Here is a 25,822-nt window from a genome sequence, read left to right as displayed (position 1 = left end):
CTTTGTATGCAGATTTGTGTAATACATGCTGTTCCTTGCCATCTTCAATTTAAGCAGGATTTTGTGTAAAGCCAAACTTCTTAGAATAATAGCAGCAATCCCAGGGGACATAAAAGAAAGTATCTTGGGAACAGAGGTAGACCTGTGTTTTTGATTTTGTTTTCAAATGAGAACCAGTTCTGTAGTTGTAGTTGCCAGGAAACATTCAACACCAAAACCAAGTCAATCCAGTAACACACTGTCTGCTTGAGCTGTCAGAGAGCTTAAAACAATAGCTCTGAGGTATGAACTGACCCATTCTTAAAACTGTGCCAGTAGTGATCATAGAATGATGGAATCATTAGGCTGGAGTAGACCTCTAAGATCATCAAGTCCAACCGTTGACCTAACACCACCATGCGCACTAAACCATGTCTAGAAGCACTACATCAACACGTTTTTTGAACACCTCCAAGGCTGGTGACTCCACCACTTCCCTCGGCAGCCTGTCCCAATGCTGGATAACCCTTTCGGTAAAGAAATTTATCCTGTTGTCCAGTCTAAACCTCCCTGGTGCAACATAGAAGAATCATTTTGGTTGGAAAAGACCTTTAAGATCATCAGGTCCAACCGTTATCCTAACACTACCAAGCCCACCACTAAACCAGGACCCTGAGCACCACATGGGTGCGTCTTTGAACACCTCCAGGGATGGTGACTCCACCACCTCCCTGGGCAGCCTGTTCCAATGTCTGACCACTCTTTCAGTAAAGAAAATTTTCCTCATGTCCAATCTAAACCTCCCCTGGCACAACTTGAGGACATTTCCTCTTGTCCTATGGCTTGTCACTTGGGACAAGAGACCGACCCCACCTCACTCCAGCCTCCTTTCAGGCAGTTGCAGAGAGCAGTAAGGTCTCCCCTCAGCCTCCTCTTCTCCAGACTAAACCACCCCAGCTCCCTCAGCTGCTCCCCATCAGACCTGTTCTCCAGAGCCCTCACCAGCTTCGCTGCCCTTCTCTGGACAAGCTCCAGTACCTCCGTGTCTGTCTTGTCCTGAGGGGCCCAAAACTGCACCCAGCATTCGAGGGGCGGCCTCACCAGTGCCCAGTACAGGGGCACGATCACCTCCCTGCTCCTGCTGGCCACCCCATGGCTGACACAGGCCAGGATGCTGTTGGCCGCCTTGCCCACCTGGGCACACTGCCGGCTCACGTTCAGCCGCCTGTCGACCAGCACCCCCAGGTCCCTCTCTGCCGGGCAGCTTCCCAGCCACTCCTCCCCAGCCTGTAGCGCTGCTGGGGGTTGTTGTGGCCGAAGTGCAGGACCCGGCACTTGACCTTGTTGCAACTCGTGGAACTGGCCTTGGCCCAGCGATCCAGCCTGTCCAGATCCCTCTGTAGAGCTTCCCTGCCCTCCAGCAGATCGACACTCCCACCCAACGTGGTGTCATCTGCAAGCTCCCTGCGGGAGCACTCGATCCCCTCATCCAGCTCATCCATCAAGATGTGACACCAGAGCGGTCCCAGTGCTGAGCCCTGGGGGACACCCCTTGTGACCGGCCGCCAGCTGGATTGAACTCCCTTCACCACCACTCTCTGTGCTTGGCCATCCAGCCAGTTTTTAGCCCAGCTTGGAGTGATGATCGGAAATGTCCGAGTACTTTACTGTGTCACTGTTCATTGAGATAGAAAGTAGGACCATATCTATATACATCTTGCATTCTGAAAAATGTAGAGCCCAGACAGGCTGATAGAGTCAATAAAATGAGTAAAAGAACAGGTGTAGGTGGATATTAAACTAAACAGCTGCAAAGTCTTAGATTTGGAATTGTTTTTTCTGAAGTAAGTATTGTAAAACTTTAGACTTACTGCTATAATTATTGTCAATTCAGGATGCTTCAGTTGCAGGGCGTACACATGTTAATTGGTGATGTTTAATAGTATTTATTGCCTTGAAGAAAAACTACCTTCACTTACCTTTTCTTTTGCTTCTTTGTTGTTGGGCTTAAGGTTAACTGTGATTGGATGGCTTGAACACTTGTCAGAATACCTTTGTGTAGAAACTGGAGTCAAATAAAAAAATCCAAAGCCAACTGAAAGACTAGACGAGGTCATAGGCTTTGAGCAGGGAGGTTGGACTAGATGGTCTCCAGAAGTTCCTTCCAACCTCGACTGTTCTGTCAATCTGTTCTGTGACAGAATAACTGCATTTAATAAACCTGCCTTAACATAGGTTTATCCCAGTAATTTGTATTTCAGACTTTGTTCCTTGTTTTGTTGAAATTTTTTAACTCATTCTGTTTGTGATAAGTAGAGACACGGACAATTTAAAGTGTCAAAATCCAATGCGAATTTTATTATATTAGCAAGCGAACAAGAGCAAAGGCAGCGCTGGGCGGCCGGGGAGTCTGCGCTCCGCCAACGGCTCGCGCCTTCCCGCCTCGTGTAAGCACATTATATACAGTCTCATTTCCTGCATTCGCGATGTCACAATCAGGGCGATACTCTGCGCATGTTCCTTCTGTTGCTGGGGGGTCTTTCTCTGCCTCCTGGTGATCCTAAGGATGAAGGCTGAAGGTCTTCCTCGTTGCCCTGTGGGTGAACTTATGCAAGAATGTGACTACTCAACCCCCTCAGCTGCGGGTCCTGTTGACTTTGCCGGATGTCCTTCGGTTGGGCTATCAAGCCTTGCGGGCACATAAATCTTCCATCCATACCTTCCCATACAGGTTTAATGAACAAAGCACAATATGTTACTTATTACACCGACCATCCACCTTCATGTCTCTGCTGATAACAGCAAAGGAAGAGGTAGATACTGGGGCAATTTGAGAGAGGACCCCCTCCCCAAAAGGAAGGCAATCCTAAATACACCCCAAGCTTTAGGGAGCCAGCCCAGAACAGCAGAAAATAAAGTTAAAATGAACTCTTTCGCATTCCGCCAGCCCCCAGCCGGCAGCACACCGAGCGCCTCGGGGCTCCGGTGGGAAGGGAAGACAAAGAGCGGGATAAAAGAAAATGGATGCGTCCCCGGGGTGCTGGGCAGCGTCCCGGGTGCCTCGTCCCCGCAGCTCCCCCCGCCCGGACTCCAGACCTCGGCGCCGTTACCTGCTGCCCCGCACCGGGGCTGGCGCCGGCCGGGACGCCGCGGGCCCCCCCCCGGGCCCGGCGGGCTGAGGTAGTGCGGGCCGAGCGCCCCCCCCCACAGCCCCCCCCCATCTCCACGAGCCGAGGTGGTGCGGCCCGCGTTCCCCCCCCCCCCCCCCCCCCCCCCCTCCACGGGCTGAGGTGGTGCGGCCCGGAGCGCTCACGTGACCGGGTGTTGCTGCGTCGCCTGGCAACGGGAACACGGGAACATGGCGCAGACGGCGGCGGGTGAGTGCGGGGCTGGGCCGCGGCCGGGCCTTGAACCGCCCGGCCCTCGGCCGCCCGGCCTCCCCGGCCCCGCGGGTGCCCGTGCCCAGCCCCGCGGCGGCCTGCAGCTGGCGGGCCCCGGGGAGCCGGGCTGGTTCTCACTCTTCCCTCCGCTCTGGTTGCAGGCACAGGCCATCCCCAGCCCAGCAATATGGAGGAGGCCGCCGGTGCCGCAGCAGAGGGCTCTGGGGTGGAATCCGGCTCCGCTGCGCGGGATATCGTCCGAGTTCCGTCGCCTCTTGCTATGGAGGTGATTTCCTTCAGAACGTTCGCGGGGCAGCATGATGTTCCTACGCTCTCCTTGCAGAGTGATGGCTTCGTGGAAGCAGTTTCGATAGGGAGAAGTAAAACAAGGGAGCGGTTGTTGAAGTCTTGCCCTGCCTATTAAAAAAAACAAGTTAAATGTAGTTGTAGTTCTGTGTGTCAGCAGCGTCCTGAAGCATGTGCTTCTCACTCAGCTCCCAGATGGCTGTAGGCATGTTAAACGGGAGGTTGCCCCCATCTCACAGACACACGTACGGGGGCTGTGTTCGAGGTTGGTGGTGATAAGTTTTTTTTGTCTGTTGGTACTGCACGATATTTGAATTTGGCAAATGATGGTACGGGATAAAACAGTGTCTCTTTAAAAAGAAGATAATAGTTTGGCTACGTGTAGCACCAGCTGGAGGACTAAAATCCCTAAGGGCATTTTATTAAAAAATAGACGTGAGCCAGAGACACATCTGAAATTAAAAGTGGTGTGTAGAATTTTTGTCAGGATCTTTACCATCTTCATGCTGCCTGGGTGACTGTTTTTGTGAACGAGATTAAACTTCAAAATTAAACTCCCATGACAGAAAGCAGTTGTTACAGCACCGTAGCATGAGCATTAAACCAAATGCACAACCTGCTGTAACGCTGCTATTCTGCTTTTTGCCTCTGTGTGTGCTAGGCAGTAGAGGCGGAGAATGGGAGCGACAGTGAAGAAGAAGGGTCCGTTCCTCTGCAGGACCAAAAAGAGACATTTCCACCAGCAGAAAGAGGAGCTACAGAGCTGTTTGTTAGTTCTGCAGAGGTGAGACACTAATAACACACACAATCTTATTCACAGAAGGCATGGCCGGTATTTGTAACTTCAAATTCTCCTGGGGCGGTTTTGTTGCTGCCAACACAAACCCGACCAGAACTGAACAGAGAGAAGCTAACTGGTCAGGCACAAAGTCTACAAAAGCTGTGACAGAGCTGGAGAGGTTCCTCTGTTGTGCTGCATGTGGGTAAAGGTGGTTTTTGAATCGGCAGAGGCACAGCTTTGCCAGTGTATCTGTGGGCTGAGTTTAGAACAAGGCCCTCTTGCCGATTCTGTGTCTGCATCGTTCTTGTCTCGTGATGACAGAAACAAGCAGATTGTCAGGGCAGACTGAAAAGCTGTTTCAGGTGGTGGATTTTACGTTTCAGAAAAAATCCCCTGAGACTTTCTTGGACAAAGTCGAATTAGACAGTTGTCCTCCTGCGTTGGGTGACATGGAGCAGCCAGTAACCGAGAGAGAAAACCCTCCCCTTCCTTCAGGAGCTCCTCAGCAGGTGTCTGCGTGGTCAGCGGAGCGGAACAGCTGCACAGAGTCAGGTATCCTTCAGTCCCTTGCTAACAGTACAACACTCCGTACCACCCGTCAAGCACAGTTTCTAGTTTTCTCCCTTTCTCGTCATTGTTAGTCCAACTGGAGGCACAACGCTTTGAAATCTAAGCATTTTCTTTGTCTTTTTCTTCTCTTTTTTTTTTTTTTTTTCTTGGGGGGTGGGGTCCAGGTGACATTGGAGAACCCATTTCTCTCTGCTCAGAGACTGCCTTTGAGCAGTTGGATCAGCTCACCAGTGAGCATGGTGACCAAAGGCGGGAACAGGCATGCCAGCAGCGTGGAGCTGAGGGGCACGAAATGAGTGGAAGAAGTGAAGAAACCGTAGAAGAAACAGAGCTGGTTGTCTTGGATCTAGAACATGTGAGAAGTCCTCCAATCTTGTCGTTCTTCTTCGCAGACCTGCTGTTTTTATTTGTATGAAGTACACAAGGTAGATTGTCAGCAGCGGCTCAGCCATAGGCTGAAACCACGTGTTTAAAACAGGCTTTTGCAGAAGTACTGACTCCTGAGCGTGTCTGCTCCCTCAGGGTTAACCCCAAACGGGAGGCTCAGGAGGGAGCCGTGTAGTGGGTAAATCTGATACTCCTCAGTGCTCCTGAAAGAGAAGTACTGTCAGCAAGAGCGAGGGGATGGGCTCTCAGAGGCAGCTCTTCTGATGTGTTTCTGACTTTCAGATATCCTCAGTAGTGGCTTTCTGCTGTCAACAAATACCCACTGTGTAACTCCTCTCACTCGTTACAGTGAGCGTAGCTAAAGGAAGAATGCAAGGGTCTGTGGCAGAAAATACGCTGTGTTATTTAACAGCGGGGGTAGCAGTAAGGTTTCTTCATAATTTCTTTACACAAGTACGTTGACTTGTATCAATGTCATACTTCTTGACAGCCTCTGATGAGAAGATTCCAGGCTGCCCTGAAGAGTCACCTCACTAAGCAGATGGAAAAAGTGAGCCTAGAGCTTCAGGAACTGGTACGTGGCATTCTTACTTTGCCTTCCCGCAGCAGCCCACCCCTGCCCGAGCTGAAGCCAGGTAACTGGTTTCCTCTTGTGTTTGCAGAGGGCAGCAGCGAAGAAGGGGCAAGCAGAGAGGGAAGAGCTTGGGCTGGTTCTTTACGGAGCGCAGCAGCAGCTGGCCCGCCTGCAGCTGGAACTGGAGAAGAGCCACGACCGCCGTTCTCAGGTGGCCGCAGCACGTCAGCAGCTGGAGGAGGAGCTGGAGGGCCTCAGGCTTACTTACAAGCAAATGTGTCAGAACACACACGATGAACGCCAGAAAGGTGACCGAGGCAGCCCTTGCCAGGTTTCCTGGCTCTAGTACTGTGTGGAGAAAGGGATTTATTTGAATCCAAGTCAAGCATTGGATTGAAAAATACAGTAACATTGATCAGGAATCAGGCACTCGCTGAAACCTTTCACAGGTATTCCTGGTTGTTTCTAAGACCGTGTGGCTACCTTGTACTTCTGAGAAGGTCTTTAGGACTAAAACTGTTCCGGGCAGATGGGCTGCTCTGTGACTTAGAAGGAGGAAGATCCTGTCGCTCTGTTACGTTTGCCTGTGTCTCTGTAAGGGTGTGACGAGATCGCAAAGGTCGTGGGTCGTGAGGGGCACGCGGGAGCCTGAGAGTGCCATCCGTGTGGGAACCCGTCCCAGCCAAAGAAATGGACTTGACTCATGCTGGTTGTGCTGCAGGCCTGTGGGTAGGGGACAGGAAAACAACTGTGATGGCGAGGGTAGCTCAGCGTAGGATAAACTGCCTAGAAAGGTTTGGCAGGTTGCTGAAAAAAATAGAGAAGCGTTCAACAGACTGAGAAAGAGACAGTTCTGTTTTGGGGCAGAGGAGTGGAGTCACAGCCTCCTGAGGCCGCCCCTTCTTTGATCTCCTGGGCTTCTGAGTGCTGGGAAGCAATGAATTGCTTACCAAGATATTAGCTGTGCTTGTGGAGCTGTACTCCAAAGCCGATGCAAATTCACATTTCAGGGGGGCTGATTTGGCTGGTCAGTGTGCGAATTTGGCTTTGGGTGTTTCTGTGTTTCTTTCCCTTTTACCTCTGTTTAAAGTGTGTCTTACAAACATACTTTTCTGTAAATATTTTTCCCCCTGCCTCCCCAGTCTCTGCAATGCAGACCCAGGTTGAAAACTTGGCCTTGCACCTCTTCTACGTGCAGAACACGGCCCATATGCACCATAATATTTTACTAACGAAACGGTCGACAAAGAGGGCTGAGCTGGAGAAGGCCCAAGCTGACGTGGAAAAGAAAAAACAGGTATCAAGTAAAACTCTCTTCTTTCAAATAAATAAATGAATTCAGGTGACAGCTAGCGGCGAGTCTCGGAGGACGTGCTGCCTTGGCAGAAGGAAGGCTGTAGTGAATATACAGACACCATGGAAGGTGCGTGGGGATATTTTCCCCAAATAATTGAAAATGAGAAGAATCCCCACCACCAAGATAGTGGCATGTACTGAACAGAATTTTTTTATGAGCCTTATAATAGGAAGTAGTAATCAGTAGTGATCACTCTTCACGCAGGCAACGGGGGTGTGGGGGCAGAAAGATATTTAGCAAAGAAGTATCATATGTTGAAGTCTGGAGAATTGCTCTGAGTCCCAAGGAAGAGCGAACTTGGAAGGTGAACTGAGCGGTCGGTGTGCTGGAGCTCCCTCTGCTGCCTCCTGCTTGCAGCAGGACACCAACTAATTACTGTTGATGCAGAATTGCGGGCAAACGGTTGAGATGGAATGGATTTAGATGGTTTTTAACAAAGGATTTTAAACCATAAATTATCAAGATTCCCAGCTGCTGGAGAGGTGGCGCAATGTAACCCATGCTGGCAGGGATGAATGCTGCTTCAGATCTGAAGGACCAATTTCCTACTGTGGGTGGAACGATAAAAACCAGCAAAGAAGGTTTTGTTCTCTTGAAAATTGTCACTGCTGCATTCAGGAGTCGTTTGGATAGGAATGGAAGAGTTTCAGTAGGAATCAAAGCTAACTGAATTCATTTTCAGCCCAAGTTATTGCTGTAGAATTTAGTTGGTTAAGCCTGAGATTATGTTACTCATCCTGAGCTGTTTGGCTCTGCCTCTCTAGGATCTTCTGGTAGACCGCTTGACCCGGAAAGCCTACGAGCTGCAGGAACAGATTGCTCTGTTCGAAGCTCAATTTGTGGCTCAGGCAGAGGACACAAAAGTAACTCGGCAAGCAGCAAATGAGGTAGGAGAATGCTTTTTTTTTGCTTCTGGTTAATATTTCCCTCTGGAAGGACCGACCCCGTTGGCTCATGCTCACGTGGTAGCTACAGTGTAGGACAGAGTTGTATGATCAGTTCCTGTTTGGAGGAATGAAGACTTTTTTGTTTTGGTTTGTTTTGTCTTTCCCTTTGTCCTCAAGAATTGCCTATAAATCACTTCCTCCCCCACCCTCTCTGCATTTTTTTCCTTGCAGACCTATGCTCTGTGGTCGGGGGTGACCATAAACCAGAGGCACGTTAGCTGAAGCTGTTCCTGCCCAGCGTATTATGAACACACACCAAAAAAAAGGCATTGTAACGTGAATTTGGTTTCCCAGCCTAGTATAGATTTCTCCTGTCTACAAATCCTCTCTCCCCCAGGCTTGTATGGAGGTTCAGGCTATTAACATGGAGAAAAAGCGACTGATGAACCACTGGAATAGCAGCTTGGCGGGAATGAAGCAGAGAGATGAGGTCTATATCGCCACCCAAGCGCTGCTGAGGTACGGTATCTGAGAACAGTCCCAGGAGAGACCTCACACGGGTTGGACGGGAGGGATGCTGAAAGGGGCAGTGCGTCTCCAGTTTATTGCTGCGCGTGTAGGATATGTCAAGCAGAACAAGTTTGCTGCTCTGAAGCACGTAGTAAGGTTAAAGGATAGGAAGCACAGTTCTTCGTCACTATTCTGTATCCAAAACACAACTCTCCCCCAAAATGTGTGGGGTTTTTAAAGCTGTTTAGAGTTTTTCTGTTCATATTTTAGTCCTTTAGAAGAGTTCCTTCACCTTTGCAACATCTCTCAATCCAAAGAGCTAGACTTCAAGAGGGATTTTACCTGTCGCTCTCAGTTAGGGTTTTGTGATGCCTTCAGAAATCATCAGGAAAACCGTCCTGTTGTTGCCAAAGGAAGCGCTTATTTGCTTTGGAGTCAGCCTGGCTGATTGCCTGCAATGTGCTTTGATGGTGGCATCCTGGTAAGAGTGGGGGGTGGGGACAGGACTGAAAGCGGGAATTAATTTTCCTACGTACGTTTGCTTTTCAGTCTTCTGTCTCCATCCATCTTCTGATGACTCTGCACTGTCACAGCAGGGTGGCCTTTGTAAAGATCTTCCTCCTTGGTCTGTTGTCGCTGCAGTAGCGTGTTTGAAAAGAGGAATTTGTAGATGACTGTTCAGCGCGTGAGTCTACCCCTGTGGTGATTTTCCATCCTCTTTGCCTCTCCAGCAAGTACAGACATGACCTCAAGTCCCTAGAAACGGACATCCATGGCTGTAGGAAGTCAATCAGGAAGGAGGAGGAGAAGAATGAGTTGCTTGTCGCCATCCTGAGCCGTTCACAGAACGATGCCAACATGACAAAGAAGCTGATTGCCCGGTGCCTTTCCAGGCAGGAGGCCTTGAAGGTGGAATCTGGCACCTACGCTCGCGTTCTCCACAAGACAGAGCAGGCCCTCAACAGGACCAGGATGGTGAGGAGAGTTACTTGGAAGAAGAACCTTTCAAATCAGACACAGATGTTTAATCCCCTTCCCCAAACAGTTGTAGTGACCCTGTCTCCTGTCTTTCCTGCGTTTAGGATCAAGCTGCTTGTCTGAATCAGTTGCTGTCCATCAGTAAGGACATAGAGAAAGGAACTGATGCCAAAGTGCAGATGGAGAACGAAATCATGGCAAAGCTTCAGGACCAGATGGTGTCCAGCAAAGCCACAAAGCACTTCTCGCAGCTGGCTGCAAAGCTCCGTAGGAGAAAAACAGACCTGGTGTGTTATCTCTTCCGTTTGGGAGGGCGGGGGAAGGAAACCGCCCTGAGCGGTGTTTCTCAAGTGTGTTTCGTCCGCGCCTTCGTTCTGCTTTTCAGATCTGCAGTTGAAGGTCTGCTGAGTTTGTGACTTCAGTTTGGTTCTTCCAGTGCTCTTATTGCGGGATTCTGGTGTACGCGAGAGGGTTTGGCCAAAAAGGCCTTGACACATAATGTACTGTTCTTTCTTTACTTAAAAAACGGGACAGAACGATGAATTCTGGGAGTTTTTACCATAAAGTAGTACCAGTTCTTATGTATTGGAGGAAGACAGTGGATATGTAGTACTGCTGTACTCCACATTGAACTAACCTGTATCTCTGTCCGGCATCATGGAATGCGATACAGGCCTGCTCTCGTTCCTGAGTGAGGATTACAGCCCAAGGAGCAATCGAACCAGACCCACAGTTCTTTGTGGCACGATCAGTTGCTCTCTTTGGGAGTGTGTAACTGGAACAGATAGAAAAACTAGAAGATTCAGCGTAGTGTTTGTGGTGTTGAGTTGTGTGGGCTGGCACTAACAAGGCACCCACACCTCTGTATTTCTGCGGGTTACTTCAGCCTGGCCCTGGGATTTTTAAATCGGGGGCATTATCTTGAGCAAGAGGAAGAGTTCCAGGGCTGGCTTCCGTTGTGAGAGAGGGGCCCCCCGCCCCCTTCCCACAGGCACACCAACAAGCGGACACTCGCGTTGTCTCCCATCAGCACCTGCGGTGCACGGCTGGATGTAGCCAGAGAGTCGTGGCTGCTGGCGGCGCGGGGGCAGCAGAAGTCACCCGGCTGCATTCGCGCTGCGCTCAACAGGCACCCGCCTTTCTGGCTGCTGCGGTGGTGGTTCGGTGAGGGACGTGTTTGTCGGGTGTGGTGGAGAATGTCCTGCTCCGGTGAGCCGGGCAGCTGGAGACACCCAGGCAGGGCAGGTAACTGCAGAGGTGATGAGCGCGGCCTCTTAAAGGCTTTGGGATGTTTGGGCTCCTTCATGCTCTTCAGCAGCCTTATGGCAGAGGTAAATGTTGGTATCTCCGTCAGGAGATGGAGAAACAAAGGTACAGAGCGGGTAAGTGGCTGGCTCGCAGCTTGTGGCACAGACCTGGGAGGAGAATCTAAATCCCCTGACTCCTGTGCCTCGGGAAGCGGGCGTTCCAAATCAGTGGGCTGCTGCTGGTGACAGTAATTTGTTTTCTGTCTGTTGGCGTTCCTAGGAGCTGCATTTTTCCAAGGTTGAGAATGATGTGGCCCAGGTTATTCTGAATGCAACTCATACCAGCTGCAGGCTGACAGTTCTCCAAAACACACTTTGTCAGCTGGACAAGGAAGTAAAAAATACCTGTGACCTGATCAGCTGCAGGGAAAGCGAGATTGCAAGGTGCAGTCTCCTGACCGAGAACAGGCAAGCGGTGCTCAGCCAGTACAACAAGAGGTTGGAGAAGATTCTTGCGCGGCAGGGGGTATGTACATTCCCATTTCAGTCCCAGGCTTGATTTTATTCTTTGTGGTGACCAGAGGTGCCCCTGATAAATGTAACTGTGTAAGTGCTGAGTAGTTAAAACTTTCAGGCATCAGTATAGAGGTTTAAAAGCTGCACTAGTTAATGTAAATGTTTACGTCTGTCAAACAGCTCTTAGTGCACGGGGGGGAGGAGCTGGCATGAGGGAATTGTGAAATGAGGGTGTGCCCAGCACAGATTTCTGCAGGGAGTTGTCTGCGCCCGATGAAAACGTTGAATGACATCAATACTCTGGGAGTAACTAGGGTCTCATCAGAAAACCTGCAAATCCTGACAAGGGGCGAATGGAGCAGGCGGGGTGATGTAGATCACTTGGTGCTTGGCCCCATTCAGCTGATAGATACCCAGGTCTGCCCCTGGCACCGTGAGCTGCAAGACCTTTATAGAGCCCAATGCAAGAATGAGTGCTGTGGCAGACTCTTGGACACCCAGGTGTGCCTGTTGTAGGAGCTTAGGAGGCCCCTCTCGCCCCAGAGCCTGAGAGCTGTTCGGGCTTCCCTTGCATTTGTTCCCGTGAGGTCAGGAATGATTGGTCCCATCCAGCTCCTGGGAAATAGAGGCACAAAGGAAGTAACAGTATAGCGGAAGTATTCGGTAGGCATCTCAGCAGCTGGACCGGCCTTCTGCAAAAAGTGCTTCAGCAGCTTCTGCCTGATTAATCCCCAACCTTGCCCTCATCCAGGGTCAAGAACTGGGGCCACTGGAAATGGAGATCAACAAGCTGTCCAAGCAGATAGAAGAATATCACTCTGAGGTGATGACGCTACAAAAGCACTGGCTCAATCAGCAGCAAGAGCTGGTCAAGTTAACACACCAACGGGAGGAACAAGTAGCCTCCCTGGATACGTTAAAGAAACGGATCACAGTAATGCAGCAGAAGAAAGTGCGCAGGGAAAGTAGGTCATTCCCCAACTCTTTTTAAAACGTTCAGCTGTGAATGGAGGAAAAAGGGAGCGAGGGCTTACGGACGGGTGAGCCAGACCTTCACCAGAGAATGCGCCGTGCTCCTACGTCCATGTGAGCAGTAACGCAGGCGGCCCCAGTGCTGCTCTGGGGCTACGAGCCAGGCACCTCTGCTGCTCTGCCTGGCGTTATTCCCTGTCCCGACTGATCCCGCTGCCTTAACGGGCACAACCGAACCGAAGTGGCCGTGTCACGTGCTACACTTCTTAAATAACGTTTGCAAGTAGTTGGTGGGTAAATGTCCCCACCACGATGGCGCTTCCCTTGGCTCAAACCAGCTCTTTTCCACAGCAGTCTCCTTCAAAACCGTATTTGGGTTTTGGGCTTGTGGAAAAACGGTTTGGCTGGGTACGTGGGACGCAGGTGGCTCTGCAGGCAGCGTTGTCTGGTCTGATGGCAGTCTGTCACGCCTTGCCTGTGTTCCACCTGCTGCTTGTGGGAATTTTAAGACTTTTTTTTTTTTTTTTTTTCTGTTCACCTGTAGATGAAATTCAGCAGGAAACAAAAGAGCAGAAAGACATCGAACGTCACATGAGGAACATGTCCAATGACTTGATAAAGCTGAATGTGTTGATCCACAAGAACAGCAGCAGCTTCGAGGAGCTGCAATATGGCAACACGATCACCGAGAACGAGTTTGTGCGCTCTCTCAAGGTACAGACATCTCATTTCCAGGTCTCAGCCTCCCGTGCAGATCGGAGGCAGACAGTGACCGTGTAAATCTTTCTTAGTCTGACCACGTTGTGTTGTCTGACAATGTTATGCTTCCCAAACCTAGGCAGCAGAAAAAGAGTCGGTTGAGATGCAGGAGAAGCACAGTCAGCTGACTGAGGAGAAGGAAAGACTCCTAAACAGCCTGGTGGAAGCAGAGTAGGTACCAGAGAGGTTCTTGCTTTGTGCCACCCTCTTTGAATGTAGGTGTCCATGTCACCTTTCCTCTCTGCTCGTCGAACTGAACCAGCAACAGCAAATGTGCTTCTGTCCTTCTCGGAGAAGATGAAAGGAGTTTCATGGATTTTGGGGCGCAGAAGCTGAAAGGTGCTTTAGCTGTCTCTGCAAGCAGCGAGAGCCGTGAGGATGTCGGCTTTAACAGTTCCAGCAGGCTCGTGCTGGACGTTGCTGAGATCTGTATGGGGTGACTCTGCCTGCGCTCTCCTCCGCCAGTAACTCGGAGCGAGCGTGCTGCGCTGGGCAGCTCACTGGGGTCCACCAGCCCCCGGCAGCCTGGGCACGCTTGTTGTTAGTCACCGTGCCACCACCGTGCCACGTTGTGGATGGCGGAGCTCCCTGTCTGGTTCCACGCTGCTCCTGGCTGCCCTTTTACGTGTCCCACATGCAAACCCTCAGGTTCTGCTGAACCTTCAGCTCCATGTTCAGGACTGAGCTCGGGAGCGTGCTGCCACGCGTGCACAGGGAGCGAGCGTCCTCTCGGGCGCTGACAAAGGTGCCGCTTTCCCTTTCTGTCACTGAAGGCATCAAATCCTGCTGTGGGAGAAGAAGATCCAGCTGACGAGAGAGATGCGTGCGGCGGTGGAGTCTGAGTCAGGGCACGGCGAGCTCCACGCCATGAGAACAGAGATTCACAGGATGCAGGTGAGCCCCGGGGGAGGAGCACTGGGGAGGGGAAGCTGCACACGATGGATTCAGCTTCGGCGTTGCTGAAGGCAGGAGATGAGAAACGGGCTGGGGAAGCAGCATTGCCAGGCCACAGCAATGTTGGAAATCGTACACCCTCCAGCTGGGCTGAATGAAATACATCCAGCGTGCGTGCTCTTCGTGCCTTCCTTGCGCCTGCCGTGTAATGGGCTGCAGCAGAGTCTAGAGACACCTGAGAAATCTATTTAAAACATAATATGTTTGCCACCTTATGCCGTGACCCCAATTTATAAGCAAAGGAATGTTGATGACTAAATATTGCATCATCTTAATCACTGGTTAGGGAAGCCTTCTGTCTTCTGGCAAAGCAACTCTTCCCTTTTGTTCCCAGGTTACTTTACTCTTCTGCTTTTCCTATTGCTAAGGAGTTCCAGTGAAACCTTTTGAAGATTACTTTAGACGAGTTGATAATCCAGCCCTTTGCTTTCTAGATCCACACAGGGCAAACCGGGTTTGGGTTTAGAGCAAATTTGGCTTGCCAACGCTCACGTGTCACGTATGTCTGGTTTATGTGGAGGGGATGTGCCGCACAGAATCGGTTCGGTGCCGTTTGTGAACATTGGTTACTTTCAGCCTATTTCATATCTTGACACACGGCAGGTCCGCTACGGCCAGCTGATGAAGCAGCAGGAGAAGATGATTCGTGATATGGAGGCATCTGTTTCTCGCAGAGAGGTGATAGCGCTTCGTGGAGAGGGTCAGAACAAAAGAGACAAGAAGCTTGTCCCCAAGAGCGTCTTCCACTGCAAGAAACAGGAGCTGAGAAAGAAGATCAGCAAAGCCCAGAAGGTGAGCGAGCAGAGCAGGGCTGCAGGAGTTCACCGGGGCTGTAAGGAGCACCAGGGTGGGCTGAGCGCAGACACGCGGGGTGTCGGGACACAGACGGGACAGGCTTTGGAGGCTCCTTAAAAAACCCCACAGGAGAGTTCTGGGGAGATGGCTGGGAGTGCAGCTGGACGAAGAACCACACTCTGCCCTTTCCTTCTCTTCCGTTTGCCAGAACGTTCAGGACTGCAACGCAACCCTCCTGGAGCTGGAGAGCGCCCAGGCGTCCCTCGGTGCCGCCTTCTTGGAAAAGCAGCGAGAACTGCGCAGGCTGGAGCCTGAGTGCGACGGCCTCGATGCAGACGCAGAAGCTCGTCGGAACAGGAAGCGACGGGTGAGCGGCTCCGCTCCCTGGAGCTCGCGAGCCCGACGGGACCGGCTGCTTTCTCCTGGTGCCGGCTCCCCATCTCCCTGTCTCGCCACCATCCTGAACTGAGTGTGCTTGGCATTTTAGCGGCACTTTAAGTTAACTGAGCACACCTTGAGGGCTCATGGGGGTCCTGAATTTGGGCTGCAGTTGTACTCTTAGCGAGGCAGCATTCACCTGGAGACATCAGCCTGAAGGACATGGTTTGTGTCTTGAAAATACCCGGTCACAGCTCTCCTCTGTGAGTGCTTTCTGGCTGCTCATATGTCACAGATTTGAGAGCCAGCTGAAGGTCTTGAATGCCCTCCTGCAAAGGTTGTAAGTTGGTCAAACTCTGTCCTGGCGAGGGTTGCCCTGTGCATGCAGGTATTTCTCTGGTTTATGGAATTCTGTGATGAACATTTAATTTTTTTTTTTTTTTTCTATTAGCTGACGTGTAGATGTGGTGCTTAGGGACACGGTTTAATGGTGGACTTGGCAGCGTTAGGTTCATGGTTGGACTCAATGATCTTAAAGGTCTCTTCCAACCTAACCACTTCTCTGGCTGTACCCGTTAGCAGCTGTTCTGCCGGTACAAGGGGGACTTCATAGCCCTGTCCCTCTTCAGAAGCCCTTCCCTTTCAGAATGTGATGGTTCCAGTACCGGTGACAAAAGTCACCTGCCTTTCTTAGTGCTTTTCTCTCTGCGGCCTGCTGTCAAAGCAATTTCTGTTGTTGCTTTCCTCAGAACCTTTTGGAGATCGTGTCCTACCAGACTCGCCGGAAGCACCTGCAGGCGCTGAAGGAAGGGACGTACACTCCCCTGTGCCGCACGGAGCAAGCCTGGAGAAATGAGCACCAGAAACTGCGCCACCGGCTCCAGACCATCGATGCCATCGTCCAGCAGATCCAGCAGGACCATCCCCAGCACTACCGGACTCTCCAGTGGCTCAGACAGTGCTTGGGCTCCAGGCTGGGCTCGCAGGAAGCCTGACTGCCACCAACCCCGTCCATGTAACCCTCAGCTCTTGTTCTGCTGGAGCCTGCAGGCTTTGTAAATAAACAAATATCTAAAAACTAAGTCTGTGTAGCAGGTAGTGGTCACCAAAGCTGTAGCAGTGCAACTGATTTTTGTTTCCTTGGCTGCACAAGGGTGGCTTCATCCCTCCCCCTGGCCTGGGGCGCTGGGGGCAGCCGCCCCCTTCCCCTCCGGGCCCCCCCTCTCTCACCGCCTTTCCCTGCAGCTCCGGGAGGCGGAAGGCCCCGGCCCCGGCGGGGGAAGGCGCCCGCCCGCTCCCGGGGCCGGTCCCGCCCCGCAGACGCCTCCGTGCCGTGGGGCCGGTCCCGCCGCGCCTGCTGGGAGGCCGGGCCGGGCCGGCGGGGCCATGGCGGGGCCGGGGCTCCCGGCCGCGCTGCTGCTGCTGGCGCTGCTGGGCTCCGCCGCGGCGGGCAGCCCCGGGGCCGCCGGCTGCCAGGTGCCCCCGGGCGAACGCTTCGACTGCGGCCCCGAGCGGCTGCTGTCGCGGGCGGACTGCGAGGAGCGGGGCTGCTGCTACGCACCCGCCGGCTCCGGCTCCAGCCCCGGCTCCAGCCCCGGCCCGCCCTGGTGCTTCTTCCCCAGCGGCTACCGGAGCTACCGGGCGGAGAACCTGACGGCCACCGCCACCGGCTCCGCCACCCGGCTCCGCCGCGTCGCCGCCAGCTTCCTGCCGGGGGCCGTGGGCAGCTTGCGGCTGGACGTGGCGCTGGAGACCCCCACCCGCCTCCGCTTCACGGTGCGAGCCGGCCCCGGGCCCGGTGCCCCGGTGCTCCGGACCCCCCCGCTGACACCCCCCCCCTCCCTTCTGTCCCCGCAGCTGCGGGACCCGGCCCGGCAGCGGTACGAGGTGCCCCTGGCCACGCCGCGGGCGAGCGGCCGAGCCGCCTCCCCGCTCTACGGGCTGCAGATCAACCAGGATCCCTTCGGCCTCGTCGTCTGCCGGCAGCGCGACGGGCAGGTCCTGTAAGTGCCCGTCCTGCCCCGAGCCTTCCCGAAGGGATTCGGTCTGGAAGCGGGTCCTGGCCCCAACCCCAGCGGTGCGTGGGACGGAGCAGGGATGCGGCAGGGGATGGCGGTGACAGCAGTGGGGTGGCGGTCAGCGGCTGCGGGGGCTTTGCTTTGAGCCCCTCTGCGGTTCGGTGCCTGGGAAGGGAAGCAGGAGTCCCAGAGATCAGTCGAAACCGGGCTGCTGGGCACCGCTGGGGCTGTTTGCCGGAGTCTCCCTTTCTCTCCAACAGGCCGAACACCACCGTCGCGCCCCTCTTCTTCGCAGACCAGTTCCTGCAGATCTCCACCTCTTTGCCCTCCCATTTCATTTCTGGGCTGGGGGAGCACCAGACGCCGCTGGTCCTCGACACGGCATGGACCAGGGTCACCCTCTGGAATCGGGATATGGCGCCTGTGGTACGGAGCGGGGCTGAGGGAGAGGGAGGTGGCTCATCTGCGCCTGTGGGGGTGGCCCTGCAACCTCTGACATCTTGTTTGGGGCTGGGGAAAGGCATCGGTGGCTGTGGAGCTCTGGGACCTGGCCTCAGCCCTGGGCAAGCCCGTGGGACCGTTGTCCCCAAGTCAGGCTTTGTCCCCCCTGGGGCTCTTGTTTGGCTCAGAAGCCGCTTTCCCTGACACGGTCCAGGGCTCTTGTTTGGGGCAGAGCTCTGCTGACTCAGGCAGTGTCTGGGGCTGCAAGCCCTGGCTTTGCACCCCGAGCCGTGACGGTGCTTCTGGCCAGTGGCAGGCAGGTGGTGGGGTGGGTGCTGTGCTGGGGCCTCCAACGGAGCCTCACCCGCACTGCGCTGTGCTCTACTCCAGCCCCAGGTCAACCTCTACGGCTCCCACCCTTTCTACCTGGTGATGGAGGACAGCGGTTCGGCTCACGGCGTCTTTCTGCTGAACAGCAACGCGATGGGTGAGTCCCATGGAGGTGCTGGGCATGGGCTTGGCCCACGTCCCCATCCTCAGCTTGTTCCTCCGGCGCTCGTGCTTCGCCAGATGTGCTCCTGCAGCCCAGCCCGGCCCTGACCTGGCGCACGACGGGCGGGATCCTGGACTTCTACGTCTTCCTGGGCCCTGACCCCAAGAGCGTGGTGCGGCAGTACCTGGACGTCATCGGTAGGGCCGAGCCACAGGCGGGGGGCACGGGTGCTCCTGGGATGGCTCTGCCGGGATGCTGCGTGGCCCGTCTGAGGTGAGGGCTGGGGCTGCCCCTGAGGTGAGCGAGGCCCTTGGGTGGGTGACGGGGTGTCTTCTGCCTGCTGGCTGCCCGGGGGTGGTGGGTGGGAGCTCCAAGCCGGAGCCGGGCCGGCTGGGGCATCCCCGGGGGTGACCTGAGGGCTGGGCAGGGGAAGGAGAAGGAGACAGACCTCCCATCACAGGCACTGGGCACCCCGACTTCCAGAGCCCCCCTGATCCCCCCCAGCCCCGCTCCCCCCCTGCAGCTGCCCCGTCCCCAGCCCCTCCCCTGAGGCCTGTCCCGCAGCCCCAGGCTGCCCCACGGCCTGTCCTGGCAGCGGCGAGCGGGGCCTCGGGCAGGCCCAGGGCTCTGTTAACCCAGGGGCCTTCAGCAGCAGTGCGGGGAAGGAGCGGGGTCTGCAGGAGCGGCTGCAGCAGGAGGGGCTCCGGCCTGGGGCTGGCTGTGACAGTCACGGTTCTTTCCCTCTGCCAGAGGCCGTGCCAGGGGCTCGGTGGTCTGTTCCTGCCCTGGGGATGTCGTCAGCTGCATCCAGCTCAGGCTGAAGCTGAGGAGATGGGCAAAAGGAAAAGTGGCTGGAGAAGGACACGAAGGGGATCCGGCTGCGAGCTGCCCCCAGCTGCAGACAAGAGACAGCCGGCCTCTCCGCGTGAGGAAGGGTCCCTGTGAGTAGTCCTCAGCAGAGCTGGTCACCAACATGCACCGCGGGGCCTGTGTGCGTAACCAAAGCACGGTACAGCCATGTAGTGTGTGTGTGTGTGTGCGCACGTGAGGCTGTGTATGTAGGAAGCCTCAGATTGTAAGAGCTGAGAGAGGCAGAGACAGAAGTGTCTCAACAATAAAATGCTCCCAGCAGCACCAAGAGCGGGAGCGGCAGTGAGTCCTGGGCCCTTGTGTTATAATCAGATCTGAATTTTGAATTTCATTGATAATTAATTGTTTTGAATAAACAACTAATTTCTTATAGTTAATTATTTCCTGATTCAATTAATTTACATTATGGTAAGGAGTAGACAAAACCTCACTTATGCTAAGAGACAGCAGATGCAGGCCTTAGGAAGATGGCCAAAGCTGAAGCTGCTGTGGATTGGGAAACTGTACAGAACACAGAACGAGGAGGGAGGGAGGCAGGTACAAGGGGTGAAATTGTACGTTCTCAGCTAGTTCTCTTATGTGATGAATCCATCGAAACAAAGGAATGTTGCTGTGAAGACTCTCCCGTCCTCCCCATCCTAATTTGTATATCAGAGATTTTGATCAGTAAAATAACCAATTATTAGATTAGGATAGGACTATTAAGAAAGTTATAGAATAGGGTGGACCAATCATTGTAACTGTCAAAATTAATAGCGGGCATAAGATGCATGCTTATGTTAAAATCTGTTAAAGATCCTGACTTTGCAGAAAAAGGGTATAAGATGTTGAATTTTTGATGTAACTTTGAAGCCCATCGGGTGGAGCTGTCCCTGTGCTTCCCAGCGCTGCAATAAAGACGTGCCGGCTTATCTGCAAGTGTGTAGATAAATTTGTCGTGATTGCGACCCTCCGTCCACACTTGGGGCCGTGTCACCCCTCTTGTGCTCCGGGTGCCTCCCTGTGCCTGTGCCCTCCCACCTTCCATCACTGGCGTCACTCTTTTGCTTCCCTGTCCCTTTCTTCTGTCTGTTCTCATACCCTGCTCCCTCTTCGTCCCTCTCTGGTTTCCAAGCCCCTCTCTTGTTCTGCTATTCTACCTGCCCCTTTGGTTTTCCTTGCTCTCCCTCTGTCCTGCTCCCTGCCCCTCTTTTTTCCTTCCTCTGTCTCTGTCCTGCAGCGCATGGCTGGTTTTTCATTCACTGCCTCTTTGTCCCAATCTGCATTCCTCCTTGATGTTCCCAATCTCTCTGGCTTCTTGCCTGAGATGCTTTTTCTCTCTTGTTTGTAACAGGAGACGCTGTTCTCTAAAAACATAACGGCATTCTTTTGGCAAGCCGCTGAAACATTGAGAAGATCCCCTCCTGGGAACACTGTGCAATATTCTTCCTGTCTGCAAGTGGCACCTGTTCATCAGAATGGATTCCAGAACCCAAGGGGCAGTTAACCTCCAGAAGTCTTAAACCTTCTGGGGAATCGCACGGACTATTTCTTGCTAAGAAGATGAAGGCTCTGTTGTTCCAGCTGTCCTTAGTGTTTCGAGACAACAAGCACTTGCACTGGTACTTGTTCTTTTCTGATCTGCGGCTCCTGTGAATGTTTCTCCAAGTTCTTGGTTTCCTGTCCGGGTGACTCTCCAGAGGACTGTAAAAATCAGTCTTCGTGGAGACTCTCTGTGCTGCGGAGCTGCCTGTATCGTTGTTGTCACCCAGCTGCCTACAAACGGCTCCCAACCCCAGACAGTGGGGCGGCATTTCTGATCTGCTGGAAGGGGGTGTCTCCATTTTTAATGTTGTTTCTTTCAGGGAGCACTGTGAGCGTGGCAGATCCTAAGCAGAAATACACTCGATTTGAACAAGTCGGGCAAGGGTAAGTCCAGTCACAGCTACTTACACAAAATCACGGGCCAGGTATTTTGCTGGTGTGATATCAAGCGTGAAGTCGGGCAAGCTCCAAACGTGTTCAGACCCTGGGCTTAGATTCTGCTGTCTCTCAGTACTGATCAGAATTGGTGCCTGTGGTCAGAAGGCATCGTCAAAGAGCACTTGATGCTGGCAACGTCTTGTCTGCAGCGAGGGGCAGGACCTGGAAGATCTACTGTCCCTCAAGTTTGTGGCACCCGTTTGCTTGTTTTCTTAGGGGAAATCATTTTTGTGTGTCTCAAAATAATACGGCCACGCTAAAGAAAGGAGAAAAATCTTTATTGCCTGAAAGAGCAACTTAGAACCTGATAGCTGTCAGATAAATAACACTTCTCAAGAACACTTCTTTCCACTCTTTTGCTTTAAAAAAGTATTTAGTGATCAGGATTATAATGGTATAGTTTAGAAACTGCAACCAGAGGTTAAATATTCAGCTCTCTTTTCTGGCAGAGGTAGTGAAAACCAACCATTCAGTAATACATGCAGTGTCAATGCACTGTCCTTTCCTCAGTTGTCTGGCACGTGTGTTCAGGGCTCTCAGAATGACTGCATGGTGTTGCCGGAGTTTTGCAGATAGATCCAAAGAAGAGGTCTAAGAAGGCACAGCTAGACTGTGCGTGTGTTACATTCTCTGGAAAAAAATCCACACACACCCCCTGCAAGGAAAAAAAAAAAAAAAAAAAAAAAAGGAAAAAACTAAACCCCAACAGAGCAAAACTGGAGAAAAGGGGAAAAGAATGATATCTATTATTTTCCAGTCTCTGTAGGCACCCTGCCCTTCAGTTTTGGACTGAAAGAATTTAGTATGAACTCTGGAGATTTGCACCAGCCCTTTTTCTTCCTCTTGGACCTAAGTTTTCACTTGGATAGCCTGCATGGCAGGGGGCTTCTGGGCTGCTGCGCTGTGCGCTGCTGGCTGAAGGAGTGGAGGAACCAAGGTGTTTTAGAAACACTACAGGCAGCAGAGAGCTCCTGTCAGGGCTTTCACTTCCAGGGTCTAAACCACTTCTCATGTCTTTGCTGCTCTTTTGTTTCTAGGGCATCTGGAACTGTCTATACAGCACTCGACATCAGCACGGGACAAGAGGTGGGTGTCAGCAGCCCCAGCAGATTTGGCAGGGGTTCAGCGCTTTCCCCCATGGTGCGAACAGCGGATGGGCTTTCGGATCGCCAGGAGATCTTTACTGCAAAGACTTCCACATGGCTGGGGGCTTGTGGCTGGGGGTGGGGGCAGTGTCCGAACACTGGGCTCCCCCCTGGGCTGCACATTCACTGACGGACACCCACCCCTCATCCTGCCCAGCCGCACGCCCGACGTGCAGCCCCCCAGCGATGTCTCCCCACCCACGCACCATTCCGTGCCCCCCCAGCCGTATGCCCCCCAAGACCCCAACTACGCACCCCTCCATTCCCATTTACCCCCTCAGCCGTGCCCCCCCCATGCCCTTCAGCCACTTTGGGCCGAGCTCTCCTGTGCTCCCCAGCCATGTCCCCCCACCCAGCCATGCCCCCCCCCATTTTGGGCGATGCCCCCTGAGCCCCTCCAGCCATGCCCCTGCACCCCTGCTGGCCCCTCCCCCCGTGCTTTGCCCGCACCCCCGGGCTCCGCTCCCCTGCCCGCGCGCCCCCGACCCGGCCGTGGCCCCGCCCCCCGCCCCTCCCCATTGGCTCCCGCCGCGCCGCTCCCCTGTTAGTTTTCGAATATAAATAGGGGCGGCCGCGGGCGCGCGCCCCCCCCCCTCGCGCACCGGACGGCGGAGCATCGGCGCGGCCCCGCTCCGCTCCGCCGGGGCCGGGAACGGTCGCTCCAACGGGTGTAATTAACGCCTCCCTTCCTTTCCTGCACTCGCCATGGCGGCGCAGGGCGGCCCCGGTGGCCGTGGGCTAGCCGGAGTGGCCAGGAGGCGAGCGGGCATGTCGCCGGTCACCCCGCTGACGCTGGATATGGACAAGCTGGTGGGACTGGGAAGGTGAGTGGAGACGGGGGGGCTGCCCCGCACCGCACCCCCCTCCCCCCCACGCGTGAATGCTGCCGGCTCAGGGCAGTGCTGAGCGCGGAGGGGGGGACACCACCCACCGCCCCACCCGAGGGGGGCACCCCGAGGGGTACCGGTGGGTCCCCACGGGCTGATCGCCGCCCCCGCCCTGCCCGCAGCCACTGGGACACCCCGAAGCGGCGGGTGGCGGGGCTGTCCTTGCAGAGGCGCCGGGCCAGCCCGTGCCGGGGGTCGTCAGCCTTGGGCTCCCCCCGCAGCTCCGTCTCCTCCGAGTCCTCGGACGCGGGTGAGCGATGGGTGCTGTTGCCACACCCGCCCCTGCCCCGATTCCCCTCCTCCCCTGGGCTGGGGGTGTGCAGGGGGAGCTGTGCCGAGGGGGTGGGCGTTGGGCAGGGGGTTACTGCATGCGGGGGGGGGGGGGGTCTGGGAAGGCAGGGGAGGGGTTTGAGGGTGGGGAAGGGTCTTTCTGGGGGTGCACGTGGGAGCCGGGGCCCTCGCTCTGTCTCAGCTCCTGGTCATGCTCTGAGTCAGACTGGGATTTTAAACTGGGATTTCCTCCCCAGCGCTTCCTTCCCTGTGCTGGATGATGGGGGTGGGAGCCCCCCCACCCGCCCAGGCCTGCACCCCGGGGGGGGCTCGGCTGTGGACCACCCCAGTGGGGGTCCCTGTGCAGGGTGATGTGGGACATGTTGGCCAGGATGGGTGGTCCCAGGGTCGTCCCTTTACCATGCTGGAGGACAGGGGGAGCTTGGGGTGAGGGTCCCGCCTGAGCACACAGCAGATCCCACCCTGTGGCCCCCTCCCCAGCGCTAGAAGGGAACATAGCTGGGGGGGGGGCTCCCCTGCACCCTGCCAGCGCCCCACAGGAGCAGGGGGGGGACCTGTGCTGGAGCAGGGTCCCGGGGGCACGACGTGCCTCCCACCCGCCCCCCCCGGTGCTACCCCTGCCCCTTGTTCCCGCAGGAGTGGGGCTGGACTCCCCCACGCTGGAGGACCCCGCTGCACTGGAGGAAGTGTGAGTGTCCCTCGCCCCGCGTCCCCCCACTCCAGGAGGTCTCCACCCTTGCCCACTGTGTCCCCCCTGCTCACCCTCCCCAGGCTGCCTGCAGTGCCCACGCTCAGCCTGTCCCAGCCTTGCTGGGGGGCTGTGCTTCTAGCTGTGCCCTCCACTCCAAAATTGATTTTTGGTGGGGGGTGGTGTGAGAAACCACCTCTAGTGGGGGTGTCAGTGCTGGTGCTCGGCCCAGCCCTGCTGCAGGCAGGGGTCTGGCAGCGGGTGCAGGCAAGAAGCCTCTGCGGTGCTGCTGTGCCAAGTCCTCCTCTGGCAGGGACGGCCGGCAGACGGCTCGCTGCCTCACCACGCAGCGGGGTGAGGGTGCTGAGCACCTCCCTGGGCTCCCAGCACCCCCGCCTCAGCCTCCTTGGGGTGCTGCTGCCCAGGCCTGGCAGATTTGGGGTGTAGGGATCAACTGAGAGCCGAGCTCTGCAGGGCTGAGGGGCTCTGGGTGCCACGCCAGTGGCTTCGCCCACTCCCGGGGCCGTTGGCAGAGCCCCTCTCTGGCAGATGTCGGGTGACTGAGTAACTGGGGGCAGATGGTGATGCTGGGGCAGCCTTGGGGCTGGGTGGGCTGGGCTGCAGGGGACACGCCAGTGCCCCCTTCGTCCTGTCGCAGTGTGCAGCTGCATGGCCATATGGCCGACGGCCAGCATCCCCAGCATCCCCGCTGCCGGATTTACATACAGGTGGAGAGCGGGCGCCACTGCCACCAGCTACATCTGGGCCCCGAGCGGGGTCAGCGGGGTGCCCTGGACCACCTCAGCGTGCTGCTTAACCCCCCAGCCCAGATTGGGGTCCCCCGTCTGAAACCAGTGATTTCCAGATGGGGTTTTAACCCTTTGTGGGGCTGAAAGCCGCTCAGCTGCTCTCCCCTTGGGGGGGCTGATGACCCCTGCGTGGGGTGGGGTCCCTGTAAGGGCTGCGGCTGCCCATCCCCGGGGCTCCTGGGCTGCTCAGGCTGGGGCACGGGGTGCCATCCCCCCTAACCCTGGCTCCTCTCTTCCCGCAGCTTTGAGACAGCAATCCCAGAATCCAGGAGAGCTCTCAAAGAGTAAGTGAAGGGGCTCTGTCCCTGTGCCCAGACACGAAAGCCAGGCTGTCCGTCTGCCCTTCCCTGGGGTTTGGATCAAGCTGTCGGTGTTGCTCAGTGGCTGGAGGAATTGCTGCCCTGGGGTCCTCTCCGGGGAGGTCTCACCCCACTGTGGGGACCCAGGGGACAAGGGGGTCCATGCCAGCTTCGGGGCGGGGGGGGTGGGACGCTGCTGGTCCAGGGCATCTTCTCTCCTCATTCAATCCTTTTCTTTTTGCAGCAATAAGCTCCTTATCCGGAGGATCCACTCACTGCCGGTAAGTCCCAGGGGCTCTGCAGGGCTGAGCTGAGCTGGATCCTGCTGTGCCCCTGGCTGAGCTGGGAGGAGGAGTAGGAGAAGGAGGAGGATGGAGCTGGGGAGCGCAGGGGCTGTGCAGCACCTCTCACCCCTCCCAACCCGCCCCGCAGCCACAGCTCCTGGGGGCCAGCCCGGTCCTGAAGAACATCTCCCACTGCCGGGAGTTCAACAGCCACGGGGCCAGGGAGCAGAGGGGCCCAAGGAAGCCTGAGGACAAGGTGAGGGGGGACAGCAAGGCTGGGGAGAGGGAGGCAGGACCGGGGAAGG

The 25,822-nt window shown here is 55.2% G+C and overlaps 1 protein-coding gene across 1 annotated transcript; it reads left to right on the top strand.

Annotated features, from left to right (window-relative positions):
* Positions 1-3,337: 3,337 nt before the first annotated feature.
* On the top strand, positions 3,338-15,268 carry LOC147412475 (coiled-coil domain-containing protein 40-like; the record flags this gene model as incomplete). The annotated part of the gene is made up of 17 exons (XM_086481339.1): positions 3,338-3,356; positions 4,768-4,998; positions 5,181-5,371; positions 5,894-5,977; positions 6,066-6,285; positions 7,120-7,274; positions 8,099-8,221; positions 8,619-8,740; positions 9,463-9,706; positions 9,814-9,996; positions 11,237-11,482; positions 12,224-12,437; positions 12,989-13,158; positions 13,283-13,374; positions 13,977-14,097; positions 14,761-14,949; positions 15,161-15,268. Coding segments are annotated over exons 1-17 (2,712 nt in total), but the record flags the coding sequence as incomplete, so codon positions are not given.
* Between the last annotated feature and the right edge of the window lie 10,554 nt (positions 15,269-25,822).

This window comes from Leptosomus discolor, unplaced genomic scaffold (assembly GCF_034619465.1).
Source record: "Leptosomus discolor isolate bLepDis1 unplaced genomic scaffold, bLepDis1.hap2 HAP2_SCAFFOLD_141, whole genome shotgun sequence".
NCBI lineage: Eukaryota > Metazoa > Chordata > Aves > Leptosomiformes > Leptosomidae > Leptosomus > Leptosomus discolor.
Note: the sequence above shows the minus strand (reverse complement) of the source record. Positions and strands in the feature narration are given on the sequence as shown.